The sequence below is a fragment of the Panthera pardus genome, unplaced genomic scaffold (genome assembly GCF_024362965.1).
Source record: "Panthera pardus isolate Hobbes unplaced genomic scaffold, ASM2436296v1 HiC_scaffold_21, whole genome shotgun sequence".
In the NCBI taxonomy this organism is placed as follows: domain Eukaryota; kingdom Metazoa; phylum Chordata; class Mammalia; order Carnivora; family Felidae; genus Panthera; species Panthera pardus.
Genome location: NW_026526777.1, coordinates 1,832,788 through 1,852,640, shown reverse-complemented (window position 1 = coordinate 1,852,640; position 19,853 = coordinate 1,832,788). Strand labels below are relative to the sequence as shown.

At 60.3% G+C, this 19,853-nt stretch overlaps 2 protein-coding genes across 2 annotated transcripts; one reads left to right on the top strand and one right to left on the bottom strand.

Annotated features, from left to right (window-relative positions):
* Positions 1–854: 854 nt before the first annotated feature.
* Positions 855–3,761, bottom strand: LAMTOR2 (late endosomal/lysosomal adaptor, MAPK and MTOR activator 2). Its single transcript, XM_019431482.2, has 4 exons — positions 3,539–3,761; positions 3,129–3,291; positions 1,244–1,333; positions 855–1,039 (listed from the first exon to the last, which is right to left on the bottom strand). Exons 1-4 carry the CDS (start codon positions 3,604–3,606, stop codon positions 983–985), a joined length of 378 nt encoding a protein of 125 aa, XP_019287027.1. The 5' UTR covers positions 3,607–3,761; the 3' UTR covers positions 855–982.
* Positions 3,762–4,502: 741 nt separating this feature from the next.
* UBQLN4 (ubiquilin 4) lies at positions 4,503–18,513 on the top strand. Its single transcript, XM_053908797.1, is given in 14 exon segments — positions 4,503–4,681; positions 6,117–6,268; positions 6,608–6,668; positions 6,670–6,765; positions 6,767–6,827; positions 7,409–7,671; positions 9,247–9,405; positions 12,822–12,956; positions 12,958–13,048; positions 14,062–14,201; positions 14,651–14,734; positions 14,854–14,969; positions 15,150–15,336; positions 16,793–18,513. Coding segments are annotated over 14 exon segments (1,809 nt in total). The 5' UTR covers positions 4,503–4,573; the 3' UTR covers positions 16,949–18,513.
* Positions 18,514–19,853: the final 1,340 nt, after the last annotated feature.

Below are 19,853 nucleotides of genomic sequence, written 5' to 3'. Positions count from 1 at the left end.
CCTCCTGCATTTCCTTCGGACCTTCCGGGAGGGGTAACTGGGGGCACGAGGGGAAGGGCTGTTGGGGCGAGGGGCTGGGGCTGACGGGTGCCCATCGCTCCCAGAGTTCTGGCAGCTGCTCCTCCCGAAGGCCCAGGGCCTGGGATGGGCGGTGTTCCCCACCCTGGGTGGAGCTGAAACTCACCACCTACCTCTCCCCTGGGATGAGTCCCTTCCTAAGGCCCTGGGCTAGGGGCTGGTGGTTCCCTGTCCACGCCTGCTCTGGAGACCCAGGGTAGGGGGGAGACCCGGAGAAGTACATGGAGCGAGGAGTTTGAGTGCCAGGCAGGATCTGGAGATGAAGGGCTTTGAGAGCTTCTGGATTGCTTATACTCCCGCCCTGGGATCTCAGGCCTCACAAGGAAGCCACGCCGTCTGCAAAGGGCCCTGATGTCTGGAGGGTCTGTGCGAGCCCTTGCAGGTGGCTAGCAAGCACTCTTCCAACTCCAAGAGCAGAAAAGGCACTCCACCCCCCACCCCCCACCGCCAAGGTGGGACTGGAGGACACTGGATTCGCAGAGCCCCATAATCTTGCAGACAAGACCCCCACCGGCGCCCCGCGCCTCCAAGATCACTTGCAACGGTGTGACAGTCGGATGGGTAAACTCACTCCCAGCGGCAGGGCCGATGATACGTCCTGTTGCTGGAAAGGCCAAGGCAGCTAAGGCATCACTGCGGGAGCCACTTGGCTGCAAGTGAGGGGCAAGGTGAGGGGCCGGCAGGAGTCACAGGCCCTCAGGGGTCTCCAGAGCACTGCGTGCTCCTTCCCGTCTCTTTGGACTCCGCCCATTCAAGAAAGCAGCCATCACGCAAGATAGATAGGAGTTCAAGTTTATTCTTGGAAAAAAGTCTCAGCCTCCGGAACCGTCCTGAAAGGTTTCCCCAGGGAGCCCCGCCCCTCCAAACGATCATTGATCCTTTCTGACCCCAGCTCCAAGCGAGGCTATGATGCCGCCACTTGGGTAAGGGGCTCCTCCAGGTACTGCACCAAAGCCTGGGCCTGCAGGAGGGGAGGAGTGATCAGGCCCACACAGGTCTGCCACCAGAGGGGTCCCAGTGTACGTGTGCTCCTCCGCTGGGCGCCCCGCCCCCACCACACACAGGCTGGGTGACAGGAGGACTCCGGGAAGGCGATGGGGTGGGAGCGGACAGCGAAAAGCCCAGGCCTGGGCCCAGGGCTGCAGACAGAGGGGCACGTACACACCTTGGCCTTGAGCATCCCGAAGCCCACGGTCTCCTTGGCGTACATACACAGCAGGAGGTTGGCCACCCGCGTGATGGCTACACGGCCCTCCTGGTGGGGCGAGATCACGGGATGTAATGTTCTGCCTGGCACCTTTAGCCCTTTCCCCAAGGGCTCCTCTTCAGAAAGGTTATCTTCCTTCCATGCCCTGGGCATGGCAGGAGCTCCAGACCAAGGGCTCTGGCCACAGCCCTGGACGTGGGATCCTGAGTTCAGATTCCAGCTTCAGCACAGCCCTCTACGACTTACTATGGGAAACTCAATCTCCCAGCCGCTTGGTTTCTCTTTCTGCGACCCCCCCACCTCATCCCAGCTGGTAAGGGTACACAGGAGGGGGTTTTGAATCTGCAAAGGGCTGTCCACATGGGTGATGTTTTTACTGTGGGTTCACCCCAACCAAAGACACTGCGAGGAGCTAGGGAGCAGTAGCCTAAGGTAGAGTTCTCTTTTCCCGTGGTAATGTTTCTCAAATAGCAGGTCTGACTCTAGCGTTAGATCAGTTAAGGAGGTGGATTAGCATTTAAAGGAAGAGAAATGGAGTGCGTTGCATGCGGTGAGGGAAGTACTGTTTCGTGAAACTTTTGTTTTAGTGTGTGTGGGGGGGGCGTGCATTGGGCTCTGACTTAAAAGGCATTTCTTACAGCTGGGGTGTGGACAAGATGTTGGAAAACCACTGCTCGACAGCACCAACCCCAGGTTAGGCACGAAGAAGGAGTCATCAGCTGAACTGAAATGGCGTCCTTGGTTGGGCATGGGGCGAGGATGAGGCAGAGAGCCCGGTTACAGTGGGTTACAGCCCAAATCCTTTGGGGAGACTTCACTCTTGGGCCTTTTCAGTTTGGTTCGCGAACTTTCCCTGGCCATCTGCTGTGTGCTGGGAGCCAGGCGCTTCACCCCCTGCCTCTCTGGCCTCACCTCTACTCACCTCCCCCACTCCCATGCTGTACCAGCTACATCAACCTTGTCCATCCTTGACCAGATGCTACTCTGCCTCAGGGCCTTTGCGCTTGCCTTTGTCAAAAATGTTCTTCCCCCAGACAGCCACAGGGCTTGCCGACTTCCTTCAGATCTCTAATGAAATGTCACTTTTCCAGTGAGATGGTCCCTGACATATACCCCACCTCACTTCCTTTCCCATCGCATTTTCAATACCTAACATCCTAGTTTTTCAACTTAGACGCGTTTTACAGCACACACAAAACCGTGAGCTTCTGTGAGGAGTTAGAGCTGCAGTTTTTCGTTCCTTTGCCACTTTTTCCCTAGTCCTTAGAACACTGCAGGGACCTAAACATTTGTTGGCCCAACAAACACAAAGGTGAGCGAAACAGTTTCTGTCTCCCGGAAATTCGCCGTCTAATGGCTACTTCCCCTTTCTAGACTGCAGCTCTGTTTTCTGTAAACGGAAGGAACAGGCCCAGGGTCTGGAGACTCTGCTGTGCTTCTGTGAGTCTGCGAATCTGGGGTGACAACACTGCACAGCTTACGTCCTTTCTTTTGGTCTTCACGACAACCTGTGTGCATGTGTGCACGCACGCGTGTTCGGACGGATTACCGCTTCCACCTTAGAGATGTGCTAGGGAAGCTTAGAGAGGTTGAGTGACTTACCCGAGGTTCCACAAACGACAGGTGGCTGGCTGACACCAGACGCCCAGTCAGACCCTGGGTCCCTGGCTCCTTCCTCACCACCACTTGAGGCACAGGGTCCTGCCCTACCATAATGCAGCAGCAGACCAACTCTTAGCCCTCAGAGATCCTGTCCCTGCCCCTCCAACCATCCAGGATGGGGTCCAGGTCGCCCCATGGGGATCCCCTTGGGGGACAGAGGAAGTGGCTCTCCTCTCCATACCATGCAGTCCATGAGGATGAATTTGAGATTGTCTTCATTAAACGCTTGGTTCCCGTTCCGGTCGTAGGCGGCCCAGATGTTGCTGGCGATGGCCGCGGTGACCCGGGCGTCCGTATCCCCGTAACCGGAGTAAGCCAGCAGAGAGCCCTCGTTATTCAGCAGCCTGGCGAGTGGCGGCAAGGGGTTCGGACGTGCCCGCGGCGGCGACAAAAACGTCCCAGCTCCCGCCGGGGCGCTTGCAGAAAGCAGGGGTCTGGGCAGAGCCTGTCCAGAACGTGCCCCGGGATCCACGCTCCGGTCTCCCCCCACCCCCACCCCTCCGGCCGCGGCCGCCCCGCCTTCCTCCCCTCCCCGAGACCCTTCCCCAGCGCGCCCCGGGCTCGCCGCTCGCCCGCTCCGTCCGCACTCACAGCGTGCTCTGGACACCGCCGGTGTTGGCCTGGCTTAACACCTGGGTCAAAGCCTTGGGACGCAGCATGCCTGCGGCTCCCAAGCCCCCGCTTCCGCGCCAGCCCCCGAGCCGTCTCCCGCGGGCCTCCGCGGGCACCTCCCCGAGCTCCGGGCCGCTCCGGAACGCCGCGCGACCCGGAGGTCCCGGCCGCGCTCCGCGGTGACGACGCAACACCGCCCCCGCCGCAGGGGGCGCCGGGAGTTGTAGTTCCGTGCGGCCTTGCGGCGCACCCTGGGAACTGTAGTTCGCCTTTCCCCGGGGACCACGCGGTGGAGGGGGGCGGAAAGAGCGGGAGCGAAAAGGACAGTGGCAGTACTGAAAGGACGTTTAACCCCTCCCCGGGGACAGAAGCGTCATCATGCCCGCTTGACAATCCACGACCAGTAACTGAAAACAGCAATCCCCGTATTTGTCAGGCACACGTTTGTTACTTTTGAAAGCAGTTTCCTACGTTATGCACGGCCCTGTGGGATGAGAAAGGCTCAGAAAGGCCGCGCCTGCCGAACCCAGGCTCCCGGAGCCGTACTTAGTAACGTCGTGCAGGCCACGACCTTCGGGGGCATAGTCAGTCCTAGAGGTGAGATCTTGGGTGGACGTCCAGAAGTGGGCGAACTCAGCCTCCAAGGCGGGAGGGGCCCGGGAACGGAGCCAACGCGGTGACGGGGACAGCGTTTTGTCCGCGAGCGGGAGTGCCCGCGGAGGCGGCCGGCCTGGGCTGGCTGCCGGCTGTCGTGGGGAGCCCGCCCCGCCCCGTGAGGCCCGGTGCGGCGGCGCGGCCCCGGCTGCAGTGCCCCCCCAGGCCGCCCGGGGCGCTGTGGGCGCCGCTGGTCCGGAGGGCGGCGCGGCCGCGGGGAGGGGAGGGCAGGGCAGGGGGGGGGTGCGGAGGGGCGGAGGCCGGAGTCGAGCCGGCCGGCCGGGCGGGGAGGAGGAGGAGGAGGAGGAGGAGGAGGAGGAGCCGGGGCGGGCTGGCGGGCGGCCGGGTGGCGGCGGCGGCATGGCGGAGCCGAGCGGGGCCGAGGCCAGGCCCCCCATTCGGGTCACCGTCAAGACCCCCAAGGACAAGGAGGAAATCGTGATCTGCGATCGAGCCTCCGTCAAGGAGGTAGTACGCGCGGCGAGGGTCGCGGAGGAGGGGTCTGCGAAGAGAGGGGTGGCCCCGAGGCGCTGGGGCGGCGGGCGGGGGCCCCGCAGGCTCTCGGAGGGGCGGGAGGCGCGGAGCGGGGCTGGGGGCGTCCGGCGAGAGGGAGCCGGCGAGCGCGGCGCGTGCGGCGGACGCGAGGCCGGGGCGCGCCTTGTGGCCTGGGCTGGGGGCGTGGCGGAGAGTGGGGAGGGGGGCACCTGGCACCGCGCAGGGGAAGGACCAGGGCCTTGAGGGCAGCGTGCGCCGCGGGGAATGGCCGGGGAGCCGGGGCGCCGAGGCCGGGAGGGCTCCGGGCACGGCGCTGCGCCAGGAGAGCGGGCGGGGGGCGCCTCCGGGTTCTGGGACGCGGGGCGCCGGGGGAGCATTTCCCCGGGCCCGGATCCTTCCGACGCTCCCAAATCGAGGGGGTTACGGTGGGCCCTCGGCCTCTCTGGGACTTACGGTGTGCAGTAGGTGCTCAATAAAAGTGTGTTGAATGAGTGAATGAGGGAGCTTTTCCTGTGTTCGCACCTCCTGTGGCTGCTCCACAATTTCACGCAGGCGGGGCTTAACACAGGCCATCTGGTTGGAAGGAAGGGCTCTGGAAGCTGCGTTTGCTTAGCAAGTGCACTCTTTACTGAGAGTGTCTGTTTTGGTTTAAGTTTGTTTTGGAGGGGAGAGCTGATAGATTTGGGGAGTCTCGCTCTCCCAAGCCAGTCTTTAGTGCCATCACTGCTCCCTCTCCCCCCTTGTAAAGTGACTGCATTCCAGAACTTACATTCTCTGCCCTGCAAAGCTGAATTTGAAGTCAGCTTGAATTGAGAGACAGTGTGTTTGGTCAAGAGCTGGGGCTTTGGGGTCAAGTCCTGCGTTTCAGTGCAGTTATGTAACTGCTCTGAGCCTCAGTTTCCTCACCTTTAAAATGGAGATAATGACTCATACGTATCTCATGGGACTGAGACTCTTAACTCCTGAGGAGTCACTGCTGGGATGCTTGTCCTAGTTGTTGCAAGATGGCTGGGCGTGAGGAAAGTTGGGGTCTGAGAACGGAGGCGGGGCGGGGTGGGGTGGGGTGGACAGGGCCTGGGTGGAAGGCTGTTGCAGGAGTTGGGATGGGCAGGGGCCAGCAGGGCAGGGCCCTCACAGGGAGCTGGGCAGAGGGACTGCGGAGGGGGTGGCAGGAAGCAGCAAGGGCCTTATGGGGTGGGAGACCCCAGGGGTTGAGCTGAGAGGGGACGTCACCGGTCCTTCTCTTTGGTTAACAAAGGGGCCTGCTTATCGCAGCAGGCTGGATGGAGTTGAGACTACAGAAGGGACTTCCCCCGGGGGGGGGGGGGGGGGGGGGGCGCTAGAGGCAGGGTCCCTGGGGGGGTGGAGCCCAGGAGCCTCCGCAGTGACTTCTGCCTCCTGACCACAGTTCAAAGAGGAGATCTCCAGGAGGTTTAAGGCTCAGCAGGATCAGCTGGTCCTGATCTTCGCAGGCAAGATCCTCAAGGATGGGGACACCCTGAACCAGCATGGGATCAAGGATGGGCTCACTGTCCATCTGGTCATCAAGACCCCTCAGAAGTAAGTCCAGGAGAGGAGCACATCCAACTTCCGATCAGGCCTCCCCCCCCCCGCCCCCCCCCCCCCCCCCGCCCCCCCCCCCCCCACCCCCCCCCCCCCGTCACTCACCTGTACCTGGAGGGCCCTGCAAGGTCCGGGACTCACCTCTCCCAGAATGCCCGGAGGCAGATGGTGCGTTGCTAGCTTCTCCCTCGGCCGCCTGAATTACTAACTGCCCCCAGCGTTACTGCAACCCCCGCCCGAGGGCTGCTCAGGAGGGTGGCTTGTGATAGGGTAGTAGAGCACCGAAAGTCCTCCTCTGAGATCACCTCAGCTGGGACTTCACTTCTCTGTCCTCAGGGCTCCAGACCCAGCTGCCACCACTGCTTCCTCCCCGTCCACTCCAGACCCTGCCTCGGCACCCCTCCACCACGCCTGCTTCACCCGCCGCCCCTGCCCAGCCCTCCACCTCTGGCAGCGCCACTTCGGATGCTGGCAGCGGAAGCCGGAGGAGCAGTGGGGGGGGGGCCCTCCCCAGGGGCTGGGGAGGGACCCCCCAGCGCTACTGCATCCATACTCTGTAAGCCCCTGAGGGAGGAGGTCACAGTCCTGCTTTGGGCTAGGGCGCGGGGGAGAGCCAAGAGGAGGCAGAAACATGGTCCCTGCTCCTGGTCTGATGGGGACAGGGAACCCCTGGACATAGGGTTCCAGACATTGCTGCTTGAGCGGAGCAGGGGAGGACATCCGTCTATGAGGGCCTCCCAGAGGAGGGGAGCATGGTGTGAACGTTAAGGGGACGGGAGAAATGAGGTTGCGGACGTGGGGAATGCGGGGCGAGGATATTGGAGTTTGGGGACAGAGTGGGTCCAGCAGCAGCCAGCTGGGGAGTGTCTAGGCTCATTCAGCAGGCCATCGCTGGTCACCGTCTCTTTGCTCAGTGCCGTGCCCAGCTCCGGCTCTCGGCCTCGGCTTCCGGAGAGATCTCGGTCTGCTAGGCTCCCGTCTCTGCCGGCAGCGGGCCAGGGCTTGGGCCCGGGGAAGGGTTGGAAAGGGGCGATGCCAGAAGCAGACAGGGCCCGTCGCGGAGGCCTGCATTCGGCGGCTGTGGCCAGGTGGGGGCAGGGTTTTGCGGCCGGCCGTGACCCTGGCCCCTCCCCGCAGCTGGCTTTGGGGGCCTCCTGGGCCTGGGCAGCCTGGGCCTGGGCTCCGCCAACTTCATGGAGCTGCAGCAGCAAATGCAGAGACAGCTGATGTCCAACCCCGAGATGCTGTCGCAGATCATGGAGAACCCCCTGGTCCAGGACATGATGTCTAACCCCGACCTGATGCGCCACATGATCATGGCCAACCCCCAGATGCAGCAGTTGATGGAGCGGAACCCTGAGATCAGCCACATGCTCAACAACCCGGAGCTCATGAGGCAGGTGGGTGTGAGAGAAGGTTGGGGTGGGGACGGGCAAGACACCGGTGGGACTTTTCCCACCTCGCCCTGCCTTGGCTTATTTGGTGACTTACTCATCCGGCAGCCCTGTTTGGAGCACTGGGGGTGTAGTGACGACAAGGCACAGGCCTAGCTTTCCAGGAACTTCTGGTCTCAAAAGGAAATGGGACAAGCAAGCGCGCAGTAGTAACGTGGCGTGGTTGGTGATGTCATAGTCGCGGGATCCCCTAAGAGAAGGGCTCCTGGCCCCGGGGAGGGGGGGGGAGCGCTCAGAGGAGGCTCTGGAGGAAGTGTCAGCCACGCTGAGACCCAGAGGAGGAATCATGAGCCGGAGGAAGAAAAAGAGGAGAGTGTTCAGGCCTGAGGGACAGCACGTGCAAAGGCCTGGGTGTAGGGTGTTCGTGGAGCGTCGCGGCTGGGCCGGGCAGGGCTGGTGGCCGAAGGACGCCCGGCAGCGGCGGCGTGTCAGGCTTCGGGAGCCCTGTCTCATGGCCCAGTCCCCCGGGGGAAGAGGAGAGATGACGTCAGCAGAGCCGTGGGCACCGGTGCTGGGTTCCCCTGGAGATAAGTGGCTTCGGAGCAGGGACTTGCGGGTGTTTTCTTCCCTGCCTAGAATTGCTCCTGTGCGTGGAAGTCACTCTGGAAACACTTAGAGAATGAGTGAATTATGGGGTAAGGAGTCAGGGTCCCGTCTTAGACGTAAAGGTGCTTTAGTGAGCACTTGTGGAGGGACTTGGGAGTAGGGACAGGGAAGGCATCCCAGGCAGGGTGCCCTTTGTCCCCCGTCATGCACTGCTGTCTCCTGGGTTGACACAGGCCAGCCCTTATTGAGAGTGAGCCCCCATCCCGTCCACGGGTTTCTCAAGGTTTGGCCAGGCCGGAGACCTGGGGGTGGGGTTAGAGGGTGCTGGTCGTGTCGCCCCAGCGTGAATCCTTTCCCTCCCCAACTTATGGTCATCTTCTGGGAACCGCAGTGTGGTCTTGGACAGACAGAGTGATCTGGCCTCAAAACCTGGCCCCACCACTAACCGGCTGTGTGTCCCCAGTGAGTCTCAGCCTATTTCCTCATCTGCAGAATAGGGACAGAAATATCTCCTTGGGACAATTATCATGGGGAGCACGTGACTTCCGTTGTGTGAATTACTTAGCTGGGTGCCTGTGTATCATAGGTGCTCAGATGTTACTCTCCTCTGCTTCCTCCTCCTCCTCCTCCTCATGTCCTTTCCTACCAGTTTCCTTTTGCTCCCTGTACTTCCGAGGGCCTCAGGTTCGAGGGCCTCCTGAACCTGAGGAAGAGAAGCTGCTGTCCTCGCCCCCCCACCCCTGGGTCATTGTACCGCAGCACAAAGCCAGGCAGACTACCCTTGCAGGCAGGGACAGAGCCAAGATGACAGTAGAGGGAGGAATTTACTTGCCACCCTGCCGCTGTGGGGCAGTTCCTGGGCCCTGGACCCTAGTCCTGGGACAGACCTCCTCCTCAGGGCCCACCCCCGTCCAAGCCTGGTGCCCCCCCCCCCGGGTTCTGGGGTTCTTCCTGTCTCTCTCCCTTCTCCACCAGACCATGGAGCTTGCTCGAAATCCAGCCATGATGCAAGAAATGATGCGGAACCAGGACCGGGCCCTGAGCAACCTGGAGAGCATCCCCGGAGGGTATAACGCCCTCCGCCGCATGTACACGGACATCCAAGAGCCGATGTTCAGTGCTGCCCGGGAACAGGTGGGACCAGGGGCTGGGCTGTGGGAGGGCTGTTTGGGCTCAGGATTCCCTATCCCCGGATCCAAGTCAGCCTCTTTGCCTACGCAGCCCTCCGACAGTGGGCCTTGGCTTGAGAGCGGTTCTCACAGCACAGGCGGGGGTGGTCCAGCCTGGCATGGGGCGGGGCAGCAGGGTGGAAGGTAGCAGAATTCCCCAGGGAAGCGGGGCGGGGTGTAGCGTGCAAAGCGTCCGACAGCTTCTTGCCCCGGGGGCTCAGGGGCCGTGGGGCCGGCAGTGTGTCTCAAGTGTGGTCCTTGGATCACCTGCATCAGAATCACCCAGGGGGGCTCGCCGATCGTCAGATTCCTGGTTCCCACCTTCGAGCCTCTTACTGACTCACTCTCTGGAATCAGGCCCTGGGAACATGCACTTTGAAAAGTACCTTAGGGATTCTTCCAAATACGTAAGAAGTATACACAAAAGTACAGCCTCCTTTCACGTCCCTGAATGTAGTGTCAGTGCCTTTTGGGTTCTTTTTTTCTTTAAGTTTAATTTACACTAAATACGTGATACAAATATTTACACACCTCAAAGTTCCGAAGTTATACAAAGTAAACAATAAGGGATCCGTCCTTCTGGTTCCATCTCCCAGCCACCTCTTTTCTACCTCAGAGGTGACTACTGTTAGTGTTTTTTATAATTTCCTGGGCGTATTTTATACTTGCAAATAAGGCTTTACAGAAAGAAGTGTAGCTTCGTGCAGCCCTGCCCCAGTTTACAGCTCCTTCCCTCTCCAGAGCTAACTGCCACCGAGAAGTTGGTGTTTACCGCTTTGATTCTTTTATGGCCTATGTTTGTATCTGTAAATAATGTAGAGTATTGTTTTGCATATTTTTAAACCTCCTAGAAGTGGCATGCTGCCATTCATATAATTTTAACCTGCTTTTTAAAAACATTTCCTACGAATACTTTTCTTGGAGAATAACGTGGCTTCAGAAAGGGACACACATCATAAGCGTGCGGCTTGATGGAGTTTCACGAACGGAACACACACACACACCCCAAACCAGGGCCCAGGCGGGAGGGTGGGATCTCATGTTCCTTTTTCCTTGTGGACGAGAGCGCCACGTCCTGCGTGGTCTGTGCTGTCCCAACAGATTTCCTTGTTCACGCCGCCTCCGTCCCACACCAAATCTCCACAGATAAGTGTGAGTCTAGCTGACTGTACGCGGGCCCGCTGGTCGGTCCGTCTGTCCTTGCAGTGATATCACATTGTCCTAATTAAGCCTGGGCTTCTGGTAGAGCAAACCCCTCACCTTACTCTCCTGCGTCTTCTTGGTTGTTCTTGGCAGTGCTGTTGCAAATCTTAGAACGTGCTCGTCGGGATCAACTATGAGTTTTTAAAGGAATTTGTTTAAGTTTTATTTAAGTATTTAATTAAAAACGTATATCCAAGTAATGCATGCATCTGGTTAAAAAAAAACCAAGGAGCTGAGAAAGGCTTATAACAAGCCCTCCGGCTAACTCTGATGCAGGCCAAATTGTAAGAACCATTGGAATAACTAAAAGAACAGACTTTTGGCGTCGGCAAACCTGGGTTCAAATACCTAATGCACCACTTTTGGTGGTGCAGTTTTAAGTTAGCTGCTTAACCTTTCTGAGTCTTAGCGTCCATGTTTTCAAAATGGAAGTGATATAACACAGCCGTGATTCTTGACCCTTTTGGCCTCAGGACCCCTTTATACCCTTAAGAATTATTGAGGACCTCAAAAAGGTTTTCTTTTTGTGGGTTGGGTCTCTTGATAGCCACTGTAGCTGAAATTAAGACCGAGAAACTTACAGAAGGTCGATTAATTCGTTTTAAAATGACAGTAAATACCCTACACGTTAATATAAAGAGCGCATTCGCTTGAAAAATAACTTAATTTTCCAAAACAAAACTTTAGAGGAGAGCGGCCTTGTTCTAACTTTTGCAGACTCCCTTGCCATCTGGCTTTGCTGTGGGACCCAGTTCTGCTTCCGCGCTCGGTCTGGTGCAGCATCACATGTCACATAGCCTCTGGGAAACGCCACTGAACACTCATGAAAACAACAAGAGTGAAAAAAGGCAAATAGCATCTCAGAATTCTAAAACCAGGGTTAAGCCTTGCAAGGGTCCCAGGACCACACTTTGAGAACTGGTACATTGGAGGGCTGCTGTAAACGTTAGAAGAAACATGCCTGGTACATAGTAGGTGCTCAATAAATGGCAGCTGTGATTGCCCGAGGGTGGTCAGAAAGAGATTCAGTCTATAGACAGCATGGGGAAAACTAGGGGGCCCAGAACTCAGCGGTGGTGGGTGCCAGGTGAGTTACCAGAACAGGAAGTGTGAAATAGGGACAAAGCCTGAGGCTGGGGTACACAGACCCTGGCCTCCTGGCTGTCATCCCAGCAGGCATCTGGTAAGGCGGAGGAAGCCCGGCTCAGAGCTGGAGGGCCTTGGCTGCTCTGGTCCCCACGACCTGCTCTGAATGAGCAGGAGACCCCGCGGTGACAAGGGGCTGAAGCTGTGCAGCTGAGGACCACCCAGGACCTCAGGATGGGGGGGGCTGGAGCAGGGAAATAGGGCACAGACTCCCTCAGCGAGCACAGCACTGGACAGAGCTCTTGCCCGGGTGCCGGGGGATCCAGAGGAAGTTCCATTGCCACCTTGGGCAGCACGCCATGTGATGGGGGTGCCGACCCCGAGGCCATCCTGGGGGACAGCAGGCAGCCTGGTGCTGAGGAAGCCTATGTAGCTGAAGGAAGGAGGCCGAGGAGAAGGCTGTGCGGGGGAAGCAGCGGAAGGAGGGCACGCTCAGCCGGAGATGAGTGCCCCTGAGGGGCTCCCCTGCGTGTGCTTGGAGGGACAGAATGCCATGAAGAAGACCTGGGCTTCTGGGGAGGTCCTATTGGACCAAGACGGCTGGACAGGGGGACGCCTAGAGGCAGCCCAGGGCTGAAGCAGAGAGCCAGCTCCCCTCAAGCCAACAATTATTTATTGAGCACCTACTAGTGTCAGGGGAAGGGTGGGGCGCAAAGGTGACCTTGCCTGTGCCCCTGAAGACCTGAGGAAGACCTATGTGTCCTTACGCGATGAGGAGGTGTGTGTAAAGTACCACAGGGCACAAAGGAGACTAGAGACCAAGTCTTTGGAGCCCTCGGGGAAGGCGGGAAGTTTCCAGTTACCTGAGGGGTTTCCTCATCCCCTGGCCGCTCCTGCACTGGCCACCTCCCACCCTGCAAGGTGAGGGTGTGGCTGCCCGTCTCCAGGCCAGAACTGGAGCTGAGGGCCTCCGGGACCTCCCACCCCCTCCCTCTCCCAGGGAGGGGAGGCTGTTAGGTGAGAGGCGCGGGGGGCCTAGCCCTCACCCTGGTTTGTTTCGGTCCTTAACCCAGAACCTTTCCCTCCTCCCAGTTTGGCAACAACCCCTTCTCTTCCCTGGCCGGGAACTCCGACAGCTCGTCCTCCCAGCCTCTGCGGACTGAGAACCGAGAGCCCCTCCCTAACCCCTGGAGCCCCTCGCCCCCCACCTCCCAGGCCCCCGGGTCCGGGGGGGGAGGGCACCGGAGGATCGGGGACCAGCCAGGTGCACCCGACAGTCTCCAACCCCTTTGGGATCAATGCGGCTAGCCTGGGGTCAGGTATGTCCTGGGCTGGAAGGAGCTTAGTGGGGTCACCAGGGTAGTCCCCTCTGCCCCAGGACTGAATGGGGCTCGCACTGCTGCAGCCTCCTGAAGACAGGTGAGCCTGTACTGAAGCCCCGGAGGGGGGGGGTCTGCAGCCTGGGGCAGAAGCTCTGCCCCCTTGGGATGAGGGGTGGTTTGGGCTGTGTCCTGACGTCCCTGGAGCAGCCTGAGTGACGGCACAGAGTAAAGCAGGCCCCACTCCGAAGCGCTCAGCACTGCTGGTACCATCCAGGCAAATGGGTCAACCTGGGCAAGTGGGTGTGGGAGGAACCGGGCGCTCCCAGGGACAGGCAGGTGTGAGGCTGGGGGAGAAGGATGTGTGGACTTGCCATGGACAGACAGGGGCGGGCTGTGCACAACCCTTGGGGAGGCCCCACTATCTGGACTGGGACTGTACATGTGACCCCGGGGACGTCTCTGGTAGATGCCCTGGTCGGGGGGGGGGGGGGGGGGGGCTGGCACCTCGATCAGGAGAGTCCCTTCCCCTCCGTGTGCTCCAGTCCCCTTATGACCTGTGGCTTTCAAATTGTACTCCTGAGTCCGGGAGTCCGGACTTTCCCCAGAAGGAGAAGGGACTGAGTGGGAGGGGCTCCAGCCAGTCCCTTGTCACACTTGGTTCGGAGTGACATCTGGTTTGAGGAAAGGGCCTCTGCCACTAAGAAAGACTGCCAACCACGAGCCTATGTGACCTCTGTCAGACCCTTTCCTGGAACGGCCCCGGTGGGGGGGGGGGGGGGGGGGGAATGAGACCCAGTTTCCAACCTGCTTGTCCGTAGAGCAGCTGGGAGAGGGGCCGGGCGGAAGCAAGGCCAGAGCTGGGGCCCACGCCCCTGAACTGGGGTCGGCTTTTCGCCGCCCCTCTGAGCTCCCTAACGGCTCAACGTTGGAAGTAAGGGAGATGGAAGAGGGGCAGGCATCTGGTTTCCATCTGGACCCCTTTGTCCTTGTCGTCTTCCTCCTCGTGCTAGGAGTGTTCAACAGCCCCGAGATGCAGGCTCTCCTCCAGCAGATCTCTGAAAACCCGCAGCTGATGCAGAACGTTATCTCTGCCCCCTACATGCGCAGCATGATGCAGACGCTGGCCCAGAACCCCGACTTCGCTGCTCAGGTACGCGGTGCGGGGGCAGGTCCTGCGCAGTGGGCGGGAGCCGCGGGAGCCAGACGGCCTGGGCTCCTGTCTCTGGTCCCGCCCCCCCAGCTGCGTGAGCTCAGCCCCTCCCGAGCCTCCAAGTTTGCTCACCTGTAGTGGCCGTGGCCGTGGCCCCTCCCTCACGGCGTCCCGGGGGGCGCAGTGAGCTCATACGAGTAGAGCGCCCGGAACGTGGCGTGGTGCCCAGTGCGCCCTGTACTTGGGGACACCGTCAACGCCAGACGCGGGGCTGCAAGCCCTGGCCCGAGGCCCGGAGCGCGGTTCCGTCTCCTCTCACTGCCCCCGGGAGGCCTTCGGGATGCACGGGGACCCAGATCCCCCACGGCGGTGGGGGTGCCGAGGGAGACAGGCCGCCGGGATTCTGAGGGCGGGTGGGCCCAGGCCTCCCTCCCGCCTTCACCCCGCAGATGATGGTGAACGTGCCGCTCTTTGCGGGGAACCCCCAGCTGCAGGAGCAGCTCCGCCTCCAGCTCCCCGTCTTCCTGCAGCAGGTGGGTGAGGCTCTCGGGGCCAGGGACACGGGGCGTGGGGTGGGGGGGAGGCAGAGCAGAGCTCCGGGTGGCCGCCTGCGTCCTGCCACCACTGCCTTCCTTTGCCTGTTTCCCGCCAGATGCAGAACCCGGAGTCCCTGTCCGTGCTCACCAACCCCCGCGCCATGCAGGCCCTGCTGCAGATCCAGCAGGGCCTGCAGACCCTGCAGACCGAGGCCCCTGGGCTGGTACCCAGGTGAGGGCGGGGCCGGGGCGGGGGGGAGGGGCACAAGGCTCTGGCTCCGCCTCCGCGCCAGGCCCCGCCCCGCCGCTCTGAGGGTCTGCTCTCCTGCTTGTGCGCTCCGCCTTCTGGACCTCACGTTCCCATCCCTTTCTCAGAGGCTGCCTCCCACCTCTTGGTCTCTCCTGCCTGCAGCCTTGGCTCCTTCGGGATGTCCCGGACCCCGGCGGCCCCGGCAGGCAGCGACACTGGGTCTGCGCCCGAGGCCCCCACCTCCTCGCCAGCGCCCCCTGCCACGCCTTCTCCAGCGGGGGCTCCCAATGCTCCCCAGCACCTCATGCAGCAGATGGTCCAGCTGTTGGCAGGGGGCGGGAACTCCCAGGTACGCGGGGCTGCGGGGCCGGCGGTGTGGGGGGGTGGCGGCAGCCTGGAGAGGCAGAGCGGGTTTGGAGCCAGCCGGACCGCCGCCCGCAGGGCTTGGTCTAACCCTTGCTGGCCTTGGGCCGGTTGCCGCCTTCTCCACGTTGGCTTTTGCGGCTGTGTGATGCAGACGAGAGTAATGATAGAACTTACCGGGCTCTGGGGGCCGTTCTCATGCCTCGTGTGCGAGAGCACCTTCGCTCCACTCCTCACAACGGCCTTGGAAAGAAGCTGCTATCTCTGTGTTATAAAAGGGGGAAACTGAGGCCCAGAGAGGGTAAGTGGCTTGCTCAGAGTCACGCAGCCAGTAAGTAATGAGGCCAAGGTATGCTGGCTCCTGAGTTTACACACCTTAACCACCATGTCCTACCGCTGCTTCCTTCTATCACAGGGTCCTTTGGTGATTAAATCAGCCTCCTCCTCCAAGACTAGCGCCGAGGGTTCTGGGGGACGAGGTAACTAGAACCCTGTGTTGCAAAGTCAAGGCTAGGGGATTGGGTGAGGAGTAGGGTTGACCTCAGGTGAGGCCCTTAACCTTTCTCTGGCTTCCCTAACTTGTCTGGGAGGACCCTTTTGACGGAAACTTAAGTGTGCCCAGCTCTGCAGAAGGTTCTGTTCTACAGAACCCTGTAGAAGGGTTGGACCAAGAGTCACCAAGGAAGGTCCAGTCCGGCTTAGATCCTGCGGACCGTGAGGAGAAGCAGCACCCAACCCTGGAGAAGGCTCTCGTGCTGCACGTTAGGGGGCTTCTGTGACCCTCGGCACATCCTTTCCTTCTGGGGACAGTGCGTTCACCCTATCAGAGGCTGGGCGGCCTGTCACTGCTGGGCTCCTTCACGGCCAAGGCTAGTGCTTCCTGCACATCCTTTGGGAAAGCATTTCCAGGAGATGTATATAGGAGTGTCAGACACGAAAAGCCTTCTCTTCTGTAAATAATGGTGTTTGTTGATTGGCTAACCGTGATCGAACAGGTTCTTTCTTTCCTGGGGCCCTTCCCTGGCCTTTCCCCTGGCTCCCTGCTTGAAGACTGCCGGGGGCAGGGCTGGGGGTGGACTTTGTGCAGACCGTGCGTCTTACCGAGCACACACCATTTGGCTTCTGGAGCGCCATTAACCTCCCCAGGGACAGAAAGTGGTTAGGAATATAGGCTGCTCTAGGCCCGTCTGTTACTTCGAAATGTTCAGAAAGGCACCCCCACCTTCTGTTACACAGTCGTTGACTGATGTGGGGTGCAGGCTCCGTGACCCCTGAGGCTCACCCTTCCCTGCCTGCTGGTTGGGTCTGAGGATGCTGGAGAAGACCTACTGGTCGTCTGCTCTGCGCCGTAAACCTCGGACTCAGAGAGGCCCGTCCTCTGCAGGTGCAGACGCCAGAAGGGGGTGGCCCTGCGCCCCCTTCACGAGGCCCGTCCTCTGCAGGTGCAGACGACGCCGGAAGTACGGTTCCAGCAGCAGCTGGAGCAGCTCAACTCCATGGGCTTCATCAACCGTGAAGCTAACCTGCAGGCCCTGATTGCCACAGGAGGGGACGTCAACGCAGCCATCGAGAGACTCCTGGGCTCGCAGCTCTCCTAACCCCCCGGCCGCGCCTCCTGCCTCTCCCTTCCCTGGGCGCCAGCGCCTGGCTCCTCTGTCGGCCCCAGCCCTTTGCCTGCCGCCCATCTCCCCACCCCGTCCTCTCCAGACAGCAGGGTGACTTTAGGGGCACGGGCCCTCGCCCCAGTGCCCTGCGCATTTTGGGTTTACTTGTACATCTCTTATGGAGTCTTTGCTCTGGGCCCTGCTCCAGCAGGGCTGTTCAAGTGGTTTTCACAGTGTCGCCGGTCGGCCCCAGCTCCTGGCCCCACCGCCTCCTGGCACAGCCTGTAGACCTCTGGTGGTGGTGGCCTGGCCATGCTGGGTGGGAGGAGGGACTGGGGCGGGGTCTTCGTGTGTGCCTCTAGGGCTCTGCTTGTTGTCTGGTTACTTGTGGCGACTCCTCTGTCTCTCTCTCTCCACCTGCAGCCTGACCCCTGCTGGGACCACACACTGAAGCAGGGCTGGCGGTTGGGGGGGTGGGGACAGGCTCTCTTTTCCATCCCCCCCCCCCCCCGCCCCCCCCCATCCTGGTCCCTTCATCCAGGCTTTGTTGGGATGTCCCGTCCGAAGGGGGAGACCAGACACCACACTCTGTGTGAGGAACCAAGCCCTGGACCGGCCCGATGGAGTTGGGTGCAAAGGAGGGAGGAGATTTTCTGGAGGAGGGGGATGGGAAAACGAACTGAGTCGCAGGCTCAGCGGCTGGCACTTGGAATGGACACTTTGGGAGTGGAGGCCCCACGGAGCTCCCTTAGGCGGGGTCCAGGCTCAGGCCTGGCAGAGGGCCCTGGAGATGCTAACGGGGTCTGAGCCGCAGGAAGGGCTCAGGAAGCCAAGCGACACGGTTCACGGGGGCTCCTGCCGGCTCCGTTTCCAGGACCCGCCTGCATCCCCAGGTACCAGGGTCTCAGTCCCCCTCACGAGACACGAAGGGATTGGGGTCTGTCTCAGCAGCGGGTGTGTATGCGGTGGGTACTCACACACACACACACACACACACACACACACACACACACACACACACTCGAGCGGCATAGGACAGCAGATTCCTTGTTGGTTTCTGGTTCCGAGCTGTCTCCCACCAGAGAGGTAGGCGGGAGGGCTGGGCCGGGGCAGGAGTGCACACAGCCCAGGGAGCTAGGTCCTGGGCCTCTGGGCACCGGGGCACCCCAAGGGCAGTGTGGTCCTGAAGCTGTCGGGGAACAGTAGAGGGGTCCCTACCCCTGCAGCCCCGGCCTTTGGATCCTTCACCGTTTCCTTCCAGGCCAGAGAGTTCTATTTGAGGAAGGGAAGGAGGGGGCTGCGGCGACGCCTTTGGTGTGGAATTGGACGTTGCTGTGTCGAGCGCAGGGGAGGCTCCTGTCGCCTCTTCTCTCTGCGGCTTCGCGCAGCTGCTCGGAGGACCCGTGGCTGAGAATATGGAGGCGCGAGGGGCACAATTGTCTCCCGAGTGGGAAAGCGTCCTGAGCAATCCGGAGAGGGTGTGTGTGGCTCTTCCTTCTGACCTCCCCAACCTCCACACTGGCCTTTGTAAATAAACGACGTGGTCTTTGTTGTCGGGATGTCTTGGTGTTTGCTTTCTGGGGGAGAGGAGGCCGGCCGAAGAAAACTCGGTTTTAGGGGGTTTAATAAAGCGGGACCCGAGGACGTTGAAGGGGGTTCAGTTGCCACAGGTGTTAAAGGATGCCGCCACCCCCACCCCGTCAGGGCTGGGAGGCGGGGCGTAGGAAGGTCATTACTGCCCTCTTCTGCCGATATGGCAAGACTCTTACCTCAGGTAAAAAGGCCAAGACAAAGCAAACTATTGCATCCAGACCTTCTGCAAGTGAAGTCAGGAGGTTTAGCCTTGAACTCCGAGACTAAGCCTGGCCGGTTCTCCCGCTGGAAGCCACAAAAACAGACCTGGCAGGATCGGAAAAGGGCCAAGTGGAGTGAGCGGCGTCAGGGTGTCCGCGGGCGGACTCACCGGGCTGGCAGCTCCACGGCGGGGGGAGGGGAGGACACGGGGAGGGGGGGGCAAGTGGTGGAAACTGCAGGAATGAGCTGCAGGAGTGAGAACAGCAGTCTGCAGAAAGGCGCAAGCGAAGAGAAAATGTTTGGAAGCAACCGGACAATCAAGACAGCGGGCTCTCGAGGGAGCGGCAGACCAGCGCCCGCGTCCCACCCGCGACGCGGAAGCCCACGGGGTGGATGCTGCCTCCCCCCAGTCTGGGATGCGGCGCCGGGCGAGAACGTCTTTCCAATGTGAAGGTAAGATAAAGGTATCTCCAGACAAACCCAAATTGAGACCACCACCGGCCGACTCACGTGTGGGGTGATCTTGGGTCATAAGAAAAAGAAAAAACAAAGAACAATGGTAAACGTGTGTGTGTAAACTCCATAAAACAAAAGGGATGATGTCTCATGGTGGGGTGTTCTGTTTTGTTTTAGAGAGAGCGAGCGCGTGCACAAGCTGGGGAGAAGGGTGCGGAGGGAGGGAGAGGGAGAGAATCTTAAGAGGGCTCCACACGCAGCACAGAGCCCAAGGCGGGGCCCGAGCCCACGACTCTAGGATCCTGACCTCAGCTGAAATCAAGACTCAGACGCTCAACCGACTGAGCCGCCCCGGGGCTTCTTTCTCGTGGTGTTTAAAATACAGGAATTGATGGGGCACCTGGGTGGCTCAGTCGGTTAAGACTTCGGCTCAGGTCACGATCTCGCGGTCCGTGAGTTCGAGCCCCGCGTCGGGCTCTGTGTTGACGGCTCAGAGCCTGGAGCCTGTTTCAGATTCTGTGTCTCCCTCTCTCTGACCCTCCCCTGTTCATGCTCTGTCTCTCCCTGTCTCAAAAATGAATAAAACGTTAAAAAAAATAAAAAAAATAAATAAATAAAATACAGGAATTGGGACTTGTGACTCGGCGGC